At 43.4% G+C, this 14,414-nt stretch overlaps 1 protein-coding gene across 1 annotated transcript in view; it reads left to right on the forward strand.

The window, feature by feature from the left end:
• Window positions 1-9,472, forward strand: part of LOC115481009 (thymus-specific serine protease-like) — a 48,003-nt gene extending 38,531 nt beyond the window's left edge. The window contains exons 9-12 of the mRNA XM_030219995.1: window positions 1,363-1,504; window positions 7,543-7,722; window positions 7,908-8,053; window positions 8,555-9,472. Coding sequence (XP_030075855.1) covers window positions 1,363-1,504; window positions 7,543-7,722; window positions 7,908-8,053; window positions 8,555-8,617 — 531 coding nt within the window. The 3' untranslated portion in view covers window positions 8,618-9,472. The remainder of the gene's footprint in view (window positions 1-1,362; window positions 1,505-7,542; window positions 7,723-7,907; window positions 8,054-8,554) is intronic.
• The last annotated feature ends 4,942 nt before the right edge of the window (window positions 9,473-14,414 follow it).

The raw sequence follows: 14,414 nt of genomic DNA on the forward strand, positions 1-14,414 counted from the left end.
TCCGCCAAAGTCGCTATGCTCACATTAGCCCTCTCCTTAAGTCACTTGACTGGCTCCCTATCCGTTTCCGCATTCAATTCAAACTTCTCTTTTTGACCTATAAGTGCATTCACTCTGCCGCTCCCCAGTACCTCTCCACTCATGTCTCTCCCTACGCCCCCCCCCCCCCCACCTCGGGTATTCCGTTCTGTGGATAAATCTCTCTTGTCTGTCCCCTTCTCCTCTACTGCTAATTCCAGACTCCGTTCCTTCTATCTCGCTGCACCACACGCCTGGAATAGACTTCCCGAGCCTGTACGTCTGTCCCAGTCTTTGGCCGTTTTCAAGTCCAAACTGAAAGCCCACCTCTTTGACGCTGCTTTTAACTCCTAACCACTACTCACTTGCCCAGTCCTTTTATCACCACCTCTTTATTCCCTTGCCTCTTAGTTGTTTCTGTCTGTTTACCTGTCTTATTTAGATTGTAAGCTCTTTGAGCAGGGACTGTCTTTTTCGTGTATGGTGTACAGCGCTGCGTATGCCTTGTAGCGCTATAGAAATGATAAGTACTACTACTACTTAACATTTCTAGAGCGCTACTAGGGTTACGCAGCGCTGTACAATTTAACAAAGAGAGACAGTCCCTGCTCAAAGAGCTTACAATCTAATAGATAAGAGTGAGACAAATATAGGACAATCAAGCCATTGTGACATCACTGATGAGGTTGGCTCTTAGGCATTGGTGGAATGAGGCATTATGACATCACAATCTCAGCTCTGGTTAAATCACTGCTATATGTAATACTACTACTACTACTTAACATTTCTAGAGCGCTACTAGGGTTACGCAGCGCTGTACAATTTAACAAAGAGAGACAGTCCCTGCTCAAAGAGCTTACAATCTAATAGACAAGTGAACGGTCGGTCCGATAGGGGCAGTCAAATTGGGGCAGTCTGGATTCACTGAACGGTAAGAGTTAGGTGCCGAACGCAGCATTGAAGAGGTGGGCTTTAAGCAAAGACTTGAAGATGGGCAGGGAGGGGGCTTGGCGTAAGGGCTCAGGAAGGTTGTTCCAAGCATAGGGTGAGGCGAGGCAGAATGAGCGGAGCCTGGAGTTGGCGGTGGTGGAGGAGGGATTTATCCTGTGAACGGAGGTTATGGGCGGGAACGTAAGGGGATAAGTAGTAAGTAGATAGATAGATAGTCAAGGAAACGGGCACTATGCGAATTCTATAAAACCGTGTCTAACTTTAGGCAAGGTTTATAGGATAGGGCTAAATGTAATTCCTTTTCAGTGCCATATATAGAATTCACCCCGTACTACCTGTCCCACACCTTCCAGGGCTGAACTCCCACTGACTTGTCTTGTGGTTTCTTTGCAGGAATACCTACAGAGTATGGCTCAACCATGTGTGCAGAACTCTTACCAGAAAACTCTAGAGGAGCTCAGGAACACCAGTCTGTCCCTGGTGGGGGTTGGGGAGCGACAGTGGATCTTCCAGACCTGCACTGAGTTTGGATACTGTAAGTAGCTGCATCTTTGGGGGCGTGAGGAGCATTAGTTGTCGGACAATCAAAGAATAGCATTTTAAGATTCTTTTGTTAGTTCACAAGGTTTATCGTTCCGGTTTCCCGTAGTATCTGTTGCGATTGTTGACTCCCTCTGTTCCCACTAGGTCATTGCGCTCCTTACTTGCACCATCTTTTCATGTTATCTGCTTGGATACTATCAGGTTAAACCATGGGTTCCCAAACCTTTTTGGTTCGCAGCCCCCCCCCCCCCCCCCCCCCCCCCACACACACCAAGCCACACGGATCTCCGTTGTACCCCCCTGGCCACATGGGTCTCTGCACAGCCCCCTGACCCAGCCGCATGGATCTCCGCAAACCCCCCTCCCCCGGCCACGTGGGTCTCTGCACCCCCCCCCCCCACCACCACCACATAGGTCTCCACCCTCCCTGCCACATAGGTCTCCCTTTTCCTGCAGCTCCCTCCTCTCACACCAGCATATCTTCCCCAAATCCAGCATTTCTCCTACCTTCCTTTCTTCCTTCCTTCCTTCCTGCAGGTCCAGGATGCCCCCAGTGCCACATAGGTCTCCCTTTCCCTGCAGCCCCCTCCTCTCACACCAGCACACCTTCCCCAAATCCAGCATCGCTCCTACTTTCCTTCCTGCAGGTCCAAGATCCCCTCCTCCACCACCACATAGGTCTCCCTTTCCCTTTCCTTGTAGCCCCCTCTTCTCACACCAGCACACCTTCCCCAAATCCAGCATCGCTCCTACCAAGCTGCAAGCACTGCAGCGGTGGCGGGGGAAGAAGCAGGAAGAGGCAGATGCTGGACCTGCAGGAGGAGAAAGTAGGGAGTGATGCGCTGCGGGACCCCTGAGAGTTCGCTGCGGCACACAGTTTGGGAACCGCTGGGTTAAACATTTTTAGTGTGGCAGCCCCATTGCTCTGGACTTCCCTCCCTGTTTCCCTCAGATCGTAGCACTTCTTGGAGACATTGAAAAAGAAACTAAAGGCGTTCCTAGTTCAGGAGTTGTTTGGCGCGACTTGATTTTTTTTTCCTTCTGTCCTATTTTAAGGTCCTTCTTGTTTTCCTATTAGTCATTGTATTTCTCTTTTATTTTAGCTGTTTAGTTATTGTATTGTATTGAGCGATATATCAAGAGATGAGTAATCATAAAAGTGAAGAAACTTTTATAGGGAAAAAAAGCAGGATAGAGCTTTGATACATTTTCTACATGTACATGCAGAGTCACTGAGGGGCCCGTTTACTAAGCTGCGGTAGGCTCTAAATGCGTGCACCCAAATGAGACTACCACCAGGCCAGCGCATTCCCTGACGGTAATTTCAGATTTGGCACATGCCCATAACATATGGATAAATTATTTATTTCCTCCCATGTGCTCCATTTCCAGCGGTAATTAGCAGTTGGCGGCATGAGCCCTTACTGCTAGATCAATGGGTGGCGTTTCGAGCTCATGCCAATTTTAGACGCACGCTGGTTTCAGTTTTACCACATGCCATTTTCCTGTCACTTAAAAAAAAAAAAGCCCTTTTTTGCAGATGCAGTAAAAACTGCCAGCATGCGCCTAATACACGTGCCTACACTGCCGCAGGACACTTTTTACCGCAGCATAGTAAAAGCACATAAGCACCGCCATACTGGGAAAAGACCAAGGGTCCATCAAGCCCAGCATCCTGTCTCCGACAACGGCCAATCCGGGCTTCAAGAACCTGGCAACTCCCCCCCCCCCCCCCCCCCCCCACAAAAAAAAAAAAAAAAATATATATATATATATCCTATTCTCACCTCCAACGTTCTGAGGCTGCCTGGAACCGTGATTTCCAGCCAGAGCTGCTCAGGAAAGTGGAGTAGATAAAAGTGATGTCATTCCTGAAGTGCCACTGATTGGCTGCTATGACATGCTGCAGGACGTTCAATAGACAGGAGTGGAAGTGAACAAAGCAAGTCTATGGTAAGCAAGGAAGCCCATTGGTTAATCTCTGATTCCTCTCCCCAAAGCAGCTGTCATTCCTATACACTCAAAAAAAAAGGAAACCTAGGAGCTGCTTCTCATTGCCGTTTTTACAGCTGTTTCCACTGGACAAAAGGAGGGGGGAGACACACAGACCCTGCAACTGGGAAAAAGGGAGGGGGAGGGGGGACCCTGCAACTGGGAAAAAAGGAGGAAGGGATGGAGGGGGGAACCCTGCAACTGGGAAAAAGGGAGGAGGGGGGGACACCCCTGCAAATGGGAGACATACTGGGGGGGGGGAACGACCCTGGAACTGGGAGAGAGGGGGGACCCTGCCAATACTCTCATTCTCACATACACACACTTGCACCCAGTCTCACTCTCTCTCTGTTACACATACACACACACACACTCACACATTCACACTCTCTCAAACATACACACTCCGAGGAAAACCTTGCTAGCGCCCGTTTCCTTTAAAACAGAAACGGGCCTTTTTTACTAGTATTTAATAATGTTCAATGGACATTTCCTTCAGGAATCTGTCCAAACCCCCCTTAAACTCCGTAAGGCCAGCTACTGTCACTACATTCTCCGGTAACGTGTTGCAGAGTCCAATTACACGCTGAGAAAAGAAAAACTTTCTCCTATTTGTTTTAAATCTACCATATTCTAGCTTCATCTTGTGTCCCCTGGTTCTATTATTTTTTTGAAAGTGTAAACAAACGCTTCACATCTGTCCACTCTACTCCGCTCATTATCTTGTACACTTCTATCATATCACCCCTCAGCCACCTTTTCTCCAAGCTGAAGAGCCCTAACCGTCTTAGCCTTTCCTCATAGGGAAGTCGTTCCATCCCTTTTATCATTTTCGTCACCCTTCTCTACACCTTCTGAGTGATGCTCCCAGTCATAAGAACATAGGAAAAGCCATGCTGAGTCAGGTCAAGGTCCCACTGAGCTTGGCATCCTGTCTGACAGTGGGCAGATGAGATTCCAAGTACCCAGCCGATTCCCCCAAAAAGTGGATCTATTTCCCATAATTCATTTTCAAAGGGATGATTAATGGTGCTCTCAAGTCTACCTGGCTAATAATTTTTTATGTATAAGGTGAAATAAACTCAACAAATATGAGACCCAAATAGTTGTAAGCAATTTTTCAAAACTGAAAATTTTACATGCATATCTAGATAGCAAATAGCACAACCTCACTGAAGGGTAGAAAGAAAGATTTCTCTTTTTGCAGATGACATGAAGATAGCCAATAGAGTGGATACCCTGGAGGGAGTAGAAACCATGAGAAGGGAATCATAAAACATTAGAAGAACGGTCAAGGTTCTGGCAGTTAAAATGTAATTACTTGAAAATCAGGGGATATTCGCAAAACAAACCAGAGCAAAACTAATGTCGCTTTCAAAACTAAATACTCTGGAGTTTTTACAAAATACTACTACTACTACTATTTAGCATTTCTATAGCGCTACAAGGCGTACGCAGCGCTGCACAAACATAGAAGAAAGACAGTCCCTGCTCAAAGAGCTTAATAGACAAAAATAAAGTAAGCAAATCAATTAATGTGTACAGGAAGGAGGAGAGGAGGGTAGGTGGAGGCGAGTGGTAATAATCATTTTATTACATATTTCTTATGAAATGAACAAATCACACCAAACACACTCACACTATCCACTCGCCCAGTCAGACCGTATAAACCTGTAAGTAAAATGTCCCCATTATATTGATGTTGACAATAAATGAACCAGATAGATGGCCTCAAAGAGCCACTTAACATGTTCATAAAGACCATAAAGGGACCACAGTAAACAGCAGTTCTTATTCAAGGAAGCCACAGCTGGAATATCGCTAAAATGTAATCGTTTAAACCGCTGAAACTTTCCCCTCTGAAAGGCGTATATTATGACATCAGTCAATGCACTTATTTATTTATGTTTTTATTTATTTTATTGCATTTGTATCCCACATTTTCCCACCTATTTGCAGGCTCAGTGTGGCTTACAATACATTGTGAGTCATGGAATTACATTGGTTACAGTATGGTTATGGGTTATATTGAGAAGAGTTTTGGGAAAACAAGTCAAAGTCAAACATAGTTTGGGAATGGAACAGTAGAATGTAGCAATGGGGAAGTGATCGGCGATAGAACAATGGCGAGAGAACATTAGGGTATAACAGTTCCATCTGTGGGTAGAGTTTTAAGTGTGGTGAGAATAAGGGGAAGAGAGATCAGAAGAGAGTGCATTGCCCTATCTCTGTTAGTGCGTAAGGACTTCATATGTTTTGATTCTTGCCATAGCTTTTCTCGAAGAGGTGAGTTTTCAATAGTTTGCGGAAGTGGGTTAATTCATAAATCATTTTCAGGTTGCGTGGTAGTGTATTCCAGAATTTCGTGCTTGTGTAAGAGAAGGTTGAGGCATGCAGTGCTTTGTATTTTATGCCTTTGCACTTAGGGAAGTGGAGATTGAGGAAAGTTCGGGATGATCTTTTGGCATTTCTGGGTGGCAGGTCTATTAAGTCAGACATGTATGCAGGGGCCTCACCATGAATGATCTTGTGGACCAAGGTACATACTTTAAAGGTGATACGTTCTCTGAGTGGGAGCCAGTGCAGTTTCTCACGTAAGGGTTTTGCACTTTCGTATTTTGGTTTTCCGAAGATGTATTCATCTGTAGGCTGTCTTAAATCACAAAAAACATTGTTCATCACTTCTCAGGATATGTGGCTCCAACAGCTTTAACATTCAACTGTTGTAATCCTCCGCTGCTCCCCAATGCGGGGGCCGCATTTTGCAACGTCTTCTTCAGGAGGAGCATATAAAAACATCAAAAGATCCACTCATCACGCAAGCAAACCACGGAGTACAAATAATACAAATAATCCCTATAATATAATTTAACATATAAAAAGAATATTAATGGCTGCTTACTAGAGGGATGTAGGTGACTTCCTGCAGCGCTTACCTGTCTGCACAGGCACTGTGTCTTCCCAAAAAAATACACACACACACACACACGAGTTGATGTTCAAAGCGATTTAAACGACTGTTTAATGTTGCTTGTCTGGGGCTAACTAGGCATATTTGGTGGCACTGGACAGTGCTGTTGAATGTGCCCAGTTAACGCCTTAGCTGGCACCAGTTTTTTGTGGGCAGGGGGTGGAGTTGCCAATATTCAGCACTTAACCGCATAAATAAGGCCGCTTAAAACACAGTCCTGTCTTATTACTACTACTACTACTTAACATTTCTAGAGCGCTACTAGGGTTACGCAGCGCTGTACAATTTAACAAAGAGAGACAGTCCCTGCTCAAAGAGCTTACAATCTAATAGACAAGTGAACGGTCGGTCCGATAGGGGCAGTCAAATTGGGGCAGTCTGGATTCACTGAACGATAAGGGTTAGGTGCCGAACGCAGCATTGAAGAGGTGGGCTTTAAGCAAAGACTTGAAGACGGGCAGGGAGGGGGCTTGGCGTAAGGGCTCAGGAAGGTTGTTCCAAGCATAGGGTGAGGCAAGGCAGAATGAGCGGAGCCTGGAGTTGGCGGTGGTGGATTTATCCTGTGAACGGAGGTTACGGGCGGGAACGTAAGGGGAGATGAGGGTAAAAAGATAGTGAAGGGCAGCAGACTGAGTGCATTTGTAGGTAAGAAGGAGAAGCTTGAATTGAATGCGATATCTGATTGGAAGCCAGTGAAGTGAAGTGACCTGTGGAGAGGGGTGATATGAGTATATCGGGTCTGGCGGAATATGAGACTTATGAGTCTTATGTGGTTAAGTGCTGAATGTTGCACTTAAACGCAAAAGTGTTAGCCGGCCACATATGCCTGGATATTCAGTTCCAGGGTCCGGACATAGCCCAGCATTAAGTATCTGGGGATGAAGCTGGCAGCAGCCAAAAAACCCACAGATCACCGCTGACTGAATATCTATCCTACAAGAAAACATCTCTCACTCGCCACTTAAACTCCATCCAGTCTTCACTGCTGTTTAACCACCGAAGAGAAGAGACCCTTTGGTCTCAGGTTTGAATTTAACATTGTGCTGTTTTCCTGGTTCCCTTTCTAGATCAGACTTGCGAGGGTGGGAGCTGCCCCTTCTCGAGACTCCTAACCTTACGCTCCCAGCTGGATCTCTGCCTGCAGCTCTTTGGGATTTTGGCGGAACATGTTCAAGAAGCTGTGCTGTTCACTAACGAATACTACGGAGCAGACCGACCCAAAGCTAGCAGAGTTCTCTTTGTAAACGGTATGGAAGGGGGAGAGAGGCAGGGATGGATGGAGTAAGAGGGGGGGGGGGGGGAAGAGGGCTGAAGAAGGGAGCAAATGAGTGATAGGGGACAGAGAATGGCCTTGGAGGTTTACTGGCTGCTTTACTTTTCAGAATTCTTTATGTTTCTATACTGTTCCTTCTTGTCTTCCCTAATTTTGCAGGTGACATTGATCCCTGGCATGCCCTGAGTGTCCTACACAACCAATCTCATTCTGAGCTGGCGATTTACATCAATGGCACTGCCCACTGTGCCAATATGGGCTCCTCAAAGCCGCTGGATCCCCCTGCCCTGAAGCAGGCCAAGGAGGTGAGAAATATGCAAAGTCCAAACCTCACATTGTGATGGAAATGGATTGCTAAGCCCAGGCTGTGTTTCTTCCTGCTCTGATAATTTTGAGTGCTCCTCACATTATTATTATTATTTATTGCATTTGTATCCCACATTTTCCCACCTCTTTGCAGGCTCAATGTGGCTTACAATACATCATGAATAGTAGAGATATATGAGAAATAAGCATTTAGTATTACAGAAGGCTCTTGGGTAACATGATAGTGATAAAGCATGATGTTAATATAACTAACAAATAGAAAGACAGTTCTGGGTATGTATGAAGGAGTTCATATTTGTTGGTCTTTGTGGTATGCCTTGTCAAAGAGATGGGTCTTCAATAGTTTGCGGAAGTTAGTTGGTTCATAGATCGATTTTAAGTTGTGCGGCAGTGCGTTCCAGAGTTGTGTGCTCAAGTAGGGAAAGGTTGACGCGTGCATTAGTTTGTATTTCTTTCTTTGGTCTCTTTCTGTCATACAGGAAATCGCCCATTACATTGGTGAATGGTTAAAAGCAGCTAAAAAACAGCATTTGGAAGACTGACTGGGCAGCATGAGAAAAGACAGACGGTGCTGAACAGGGCACCAGAAAAGGAAGAAATTTATTGATCAAGCAAATGGAAATCTGAGCCTGTTTTAAGAGAATCCACTGCTTTGATGGGAACCAGTCAGCTGCAAGCTGTTACAAGATCTTTTCCAACAGGAGCCAATCAGCTGTGAGCTCTGGCGTTATCTGTCTCTTCTCTCCCCCCACCCCTTGGGGTTTTTATTTTTTATTTTTTTTAATTGCCTTGTCTTAGGTTCCATAGACTGAAATGGCTCCAGATCTTTCCAGGATGATCAGCTGGCTCCAGGTTTTGTTTTGTTTTTAGGGTATGTTATTCATTTCAAGTTCATACTGGGCCTCGTAGTTCCTGCTTGGGGAAATGAAATGCCCCCAGGAAGTGCATTTTTACATTCAACTGAAACATTTAAGGGTCAATTTTTCAACAGTCAGCCTAGATACAGAGTGCCCACAGATCGTGCACATGCTCCCCGTAAAAAGCCCGGGGGTAAGATTGATTGCAAGCTTCGCACCTCCTTTTCTGGGAGCAGATTTTTGCTGGCAATTTGAAAACCCAGCTAGATAAATTGTGTTCCGATGCCTCCCTAAACTTGCCCCTAGGAATGCCCATCCCCCTCAGTCTTGATGAAGCCCCCTACATGTCAGTATAGCCAGACTGAGTAAGGGTCCTTTTTCTGAGAGTCACTTTACCTGAGTTAAGTGGCTTTGAAAACCCTTCCTCCTAGAGACTGAAGCCAAATATCTTACTTTTCATGCCTTCCATTTTGTGTACAAGTTCCAAGATGCAAAGACTTTCAGTCATCTTTTCTTTTGTTAAAAAATGTTTTTATTTTGTATTTTTCAAAATGAAAATGAATGCAGAAATGCTGGTGCTTTCTAGTACACCTGTGCCTCTGGGAGAACTCTAGATTTGCAGACTTTGATGGCACCTGTGTAAGAATTCTCTAAAGACTCTATAGTAACTTCCTCTGACCAGGTGTGTCTCTCCCCCCCCCCCCCCCCCAATCTTGATGTCCCTTTTCGAACACCAGTGATCAGATGCTCAGAGCATTCTGGAACCTCCTCTAAGTTGGTGCAGCTCTCTTCTGGACATCATAGGGGTTCATACCCTTCTGCATCACTAGAAGGATTTACAGCGCATGACAGCATTCAGTGGGAAATGACCCTAACTTTTTAGAAGAAAATTACTTTTCATTTTATTGTATTTTTAATTTTTCAAGTTTGGGGTTTTTAAAAAGAAACTTGATGTGGGCGAACTGTTTCCATTTTATTCCTCATCCCCCTCCCCATAGTTGGAAGCGTTTGTACATAGTTTCTTAAAGTTACCTTTTATGAATAAATAACACCACACTATCTGAAATTCATTTTATCAGTGAAAGATGGGATGTCTGAGTAAAGATGTCAGTCAGGTCCATACGTTTTGAGAAATACTTGCAGAGTGCATTCCTCTTTGTGTTATGAAATGTGGAATATTCTGAGCCTCAGTTTTTATAGAGACATGAACGTCCACAGATGAGGACCATGTGGCTTGTGGTCTGCCCACCCTACCTATCTATAGTGCTCTTGCAGGTATAACTGAGTCAGTGCTCATCTCCCACCTTCCTTATGTTATTAAGATCCCTCTCCCAGGGTTTTGGCTCCTTCAGCCACCGATTGTATTGTGTGCCCATGGAACAGAAATGGATAGATTGGATTAATATGCAAGGAACTGCCAAGGACCGCAGTTGTTCTAGAGTCCACATAAACCCTAGCTCTTGCCATTAAAAAGAACTTGCTAGCACATTCTTTACTGGCAGAATATACAAAACAAGAACATCATTAAAATAAAAAAGGGTATTCTGCAGTACATGCCAATCCTGAGTTCTACCTGTAAGACTGTGGGTGCCCCATCCTAGCCCCGCCCCTGCCTTAGCCCCACCCCACCCTAGCTCCACCCATTGATAAGATTATTCAATTTTTAGAAAACTTTTTATTTATGAAATTTCAAATAAAGACAAATGAAGCTAAACTTGTACAAAACAACTGATTGAAATAATAAGCACAATACTATCATGAAACCCCCCCTCCCCAGAAATTATTCCGTTCAAGTCCACTACAATTAGTAGTTCCAATTCTCATAACAAAGGAGAATAAAGGAAAAATATTAATTAAGAAAAGATCCAGTACTTTCAAATTCCCCTATTACTCTGTAACCCATCAAACCGGAGAGGCAGGTAGCCAAAAAAGATGTAAGTAAGTGCAAGGTTCCCATTAAAGACAAAACCACAACACATTTACAGTACCAAATGTTTCCATAAATCAGCTACATTACAGATAGACTGACTGACTGTCCTAAATCTAGTCCTCCTGCTCCTAGGTGTGCTGCTTTGAAATCAGCTCCCCATGCTGCCGCGAATCTTCCATGAAGAAGGAAAAATTGACTTTTGTGCTTCCATTTCCTCAACCAGCATATGACCATGTAAATTGACCAACATCTGAAGGACTGTTATTGGAAAAAAAAATACTCATTAGTGTGTCTAGTGAAAAAAGGACTACCACGGATGGTTCTCGCTGGCTTTCAGTAAAAATAAAATAGTCATAATTAATACCTTATACACCAATATACCAGCCATATGGAAAATGCAGACTGTCAACAATATGAAGCTAGCAAGGGATCATAATATCACAATTCTCATGTAGCGCCACAAAACACCCTTTTAGAGGTAGTGTGTCATGATTTAGGCTCTACACCCTTTCTGATGTTTTGGTGCCACCTTAGTAAGGCCAACACACAATCTCTGCACTGCAAAACACTATACACAAACTTGTGCAAAAACACACTCGTAACCTTAACAAACCATAACAGCACTAATTCCAAGGACAGGATGAGCTACAACCTTATGTGTAGAAAGGCAGCACTGTAATTACACCGGGCTCTAAAACACCAGTACACAACCTAGTGGAAAAAAACAAAACAAAAAGGGCTGCAAATACTACACTCTAGCAGAATACTGCACCTTGATCACACATGAAAAACACAAGACACAACAGATATGAAGGCAAAATACTGAACTGGAAAGTTACCTCAAGAAGTCAGACTCAGCATGCAGCAATACTAGAATAATTGAAACTTACATGCAAAATATCACAGATGCACATTTCCAAAAGCTGACATATTCCAGTTAATAAATTCTGAATAAAATACTTTTTTCTACCTTTGTTGTCTGATCATTTAGTTTTTCTATTTGCTTTGGTCCCAGTGTCTTCTGTTTTATGCAGTGTCTTCTTTCCATTTGATATTTTTTCTCTCATCATGTCCACCAACCTCCTATGTCCTTATGTGTGCTGTCTACCATCTGTAGCCCTGGCCCTATCCTTTCTCCAGTTTCAGAAGAGGGAGAGGGCCCACAGTCAGTCATCAAGCTTCAAACTTAATTATATACTTCTGTGGGATAGACTAGACACAACAGCCCTCCTCTCTCCATTCCATTCCATTCCTAGATTTACCCTTTAAAAAGGCAATGAATGATCAAACATTTTGAAAATTAATCATGTTGTGAAGAGTTATACTAGCCCTTGCTCTCAGTAAAATACAGGCCAATGGCTCATAATAAGAGATAGGCTTCTTAAAATCAAACTCATCTCTGATACAAAAGAGAGCTAGCTTGTAAGAATCAGAGATCACCTTTGACACAGTTACATTTCACTGTAGCAAGTGCTGAGCTGGCAAAGGAGGGGGGGCATTTGCTCTGGGACTGGCACCTGCAAGACGTCATGAGTAAGAGTTGCTATGGTTATGTAGAGATAGTACTGGGTCAGCTGCACCCCGGGTGAGAACATCCAAAGGGGGGGCTACAGGAAGGTTTGGGAACATATGGAAGTCATTCTGATCAACTGATAAGAACCAAGAGCCCTGGTGAGAGAGACTGGGGTCCATTGAAATGAATAGGGCCAAAATTGTATATAAGCAGCAGTTTGAGGGGTATTAGATCAGACAAGAGGAGAAGAAGAACAGAGAAGGAAGACTCCAGAAGGCTAGAGAAAGAGAGGACATGCCATGATATGCTGTTCCATTATGTGAATGCTTGACTTGCCTGTACTGCCATTGGTAAGATTGTAATAAACTATCTTATTATATCTACTACATACTGGGTTCCTTTCTAATTACTAGGGTCTATAGTGCCTTGACTGAGTAACACTGTCATGAGCAGATACCAGGTTGGGGTAATTAAGCATCTAGAGGGGATTTGCAGTTCTCTCTAGGATAGTAGGTGAGGCAGACCTAATTATATACAGTTGCTGTATTCTGATTAAATTGTAATTTTTTTTAGTACCATATCAGTAAAGGCGTCTTTTTGGACTTCTTACATAGGTGTCCTGTTATAAAATTACCCCTCAAAAAGAAAAAAGCAACACTGGGCCTTCAAGATTGGGACAACAGGAGTACTTTATTTAACCAAAAACCCGACACGGGCCGTGTTTCGGCGCCAAAAAGGCGCCTGCCTCAGGGGTCTATTAATAAAAACATATAAATACATTGTGACAGGGTGTATAAAAGTACTAATGTTCATAGAGGATGCACATACCGAACATGATCCACATGATTTGTGTCCAGTTGGGGGATTAGTTATTGATCTTGTGATGGGCAAGGCAATATTACTACATGTCTGCCCATATCTTAAAATTGGTTGACATCATGCCAGCTTATATTTTAAAACATAATTTATTGATGTTATCTCTATGATTATCATATGGTTGCTAAAAGTTTTTAAACTCCTAAATTAATATAATTTTATGTAATATCTATGTTGTATTATTTATGTATATATTATTATATTTTTATATTTTTCTGTTTGAAGTGAATACGATGCTGTCATTATCTATTTTGCAAATTCTTCTTTTTATTGATGATTTTTATTGATGTATCTACATACTTTTTATTGATGTATTTATATGTTTTTATTAATAGACCCCTGAGGCAGGCGCCTTTTTGGCGCCGAAACACGGCCCGTGTCGGGTTTTTGGTTAAATAAAGTACTCCTGTTGTCCCAATCTTGAAGGCCCAGTGTTGCTTTTTTCTTTTTGTTTCTCTGATTGTATACTGTATTACCCTCTCTGTCTGTACAATAAAATTACCCCTCCACACACCATAACTAATTAGAAAAAAAATTCCTTGAATTAATCTAAAGAAGAACCTCCCCCCCCCCCCCCCCAAACACCTCACTGTGCCTTAATATGATTGCAAGTATGGGACTCAAAAAATGGATATAATCTATAAAATATTCAGATTAAAAGATATGCATGGTGGCATTCATGCTTCTAAAACACAAACATTTATTAGGAATACATCTTAAAACAAAGATCAAACAGATTAACCCTTCTGCTCTTTCACACTGTCATTTGTCCTTCAGGGTGCACTGCTCACTGTTCAGATGCTCCTAATATAAATGGTCCCAAATTAACAGCTGCACTCCTCAATCACAATTAATAGGTTTCAATCCTATTAAAACAAATGCCATTTAAAAAATACACAAGGATACAGACTATGGGCATAATAGCCCAGATAAATATCCTTAAGATTTCTTAGCCGCTCCATTTATTTTAAGTCGCACTCATGTCGCACAGCGATGGCTCACCTCCGACCACGACCAGGCTCCAGCTTTTCCCATCCCGCTCAGTGACTCCCGCCTGCGAGGAAACAGGAAATACCTCATCAGAAGGCGGGACATTGAGCGGGAAGTGCTGGAGCCGGTGAGCCGTCGCTGTAACTGTCTTGTCAGGCCGGGGCCGTCGCGTC

The sequence above is a fragment of the Microcaecilia unicolor genome, chromosome 11 (genome assembly GCF_901765095.1).
Source record: "Microcaecilia unicolor chromosome 11, aMicUni1.1, whole genome shotgun sequence".
Classification (NCBI taxonomy): domain Eukaryota; kingdom Metazoa; phylum Chordata; class Amphibia; order Gymnophiona; family Siphonopidae; genus Microcaecilia; species Microcaecilia unicolor.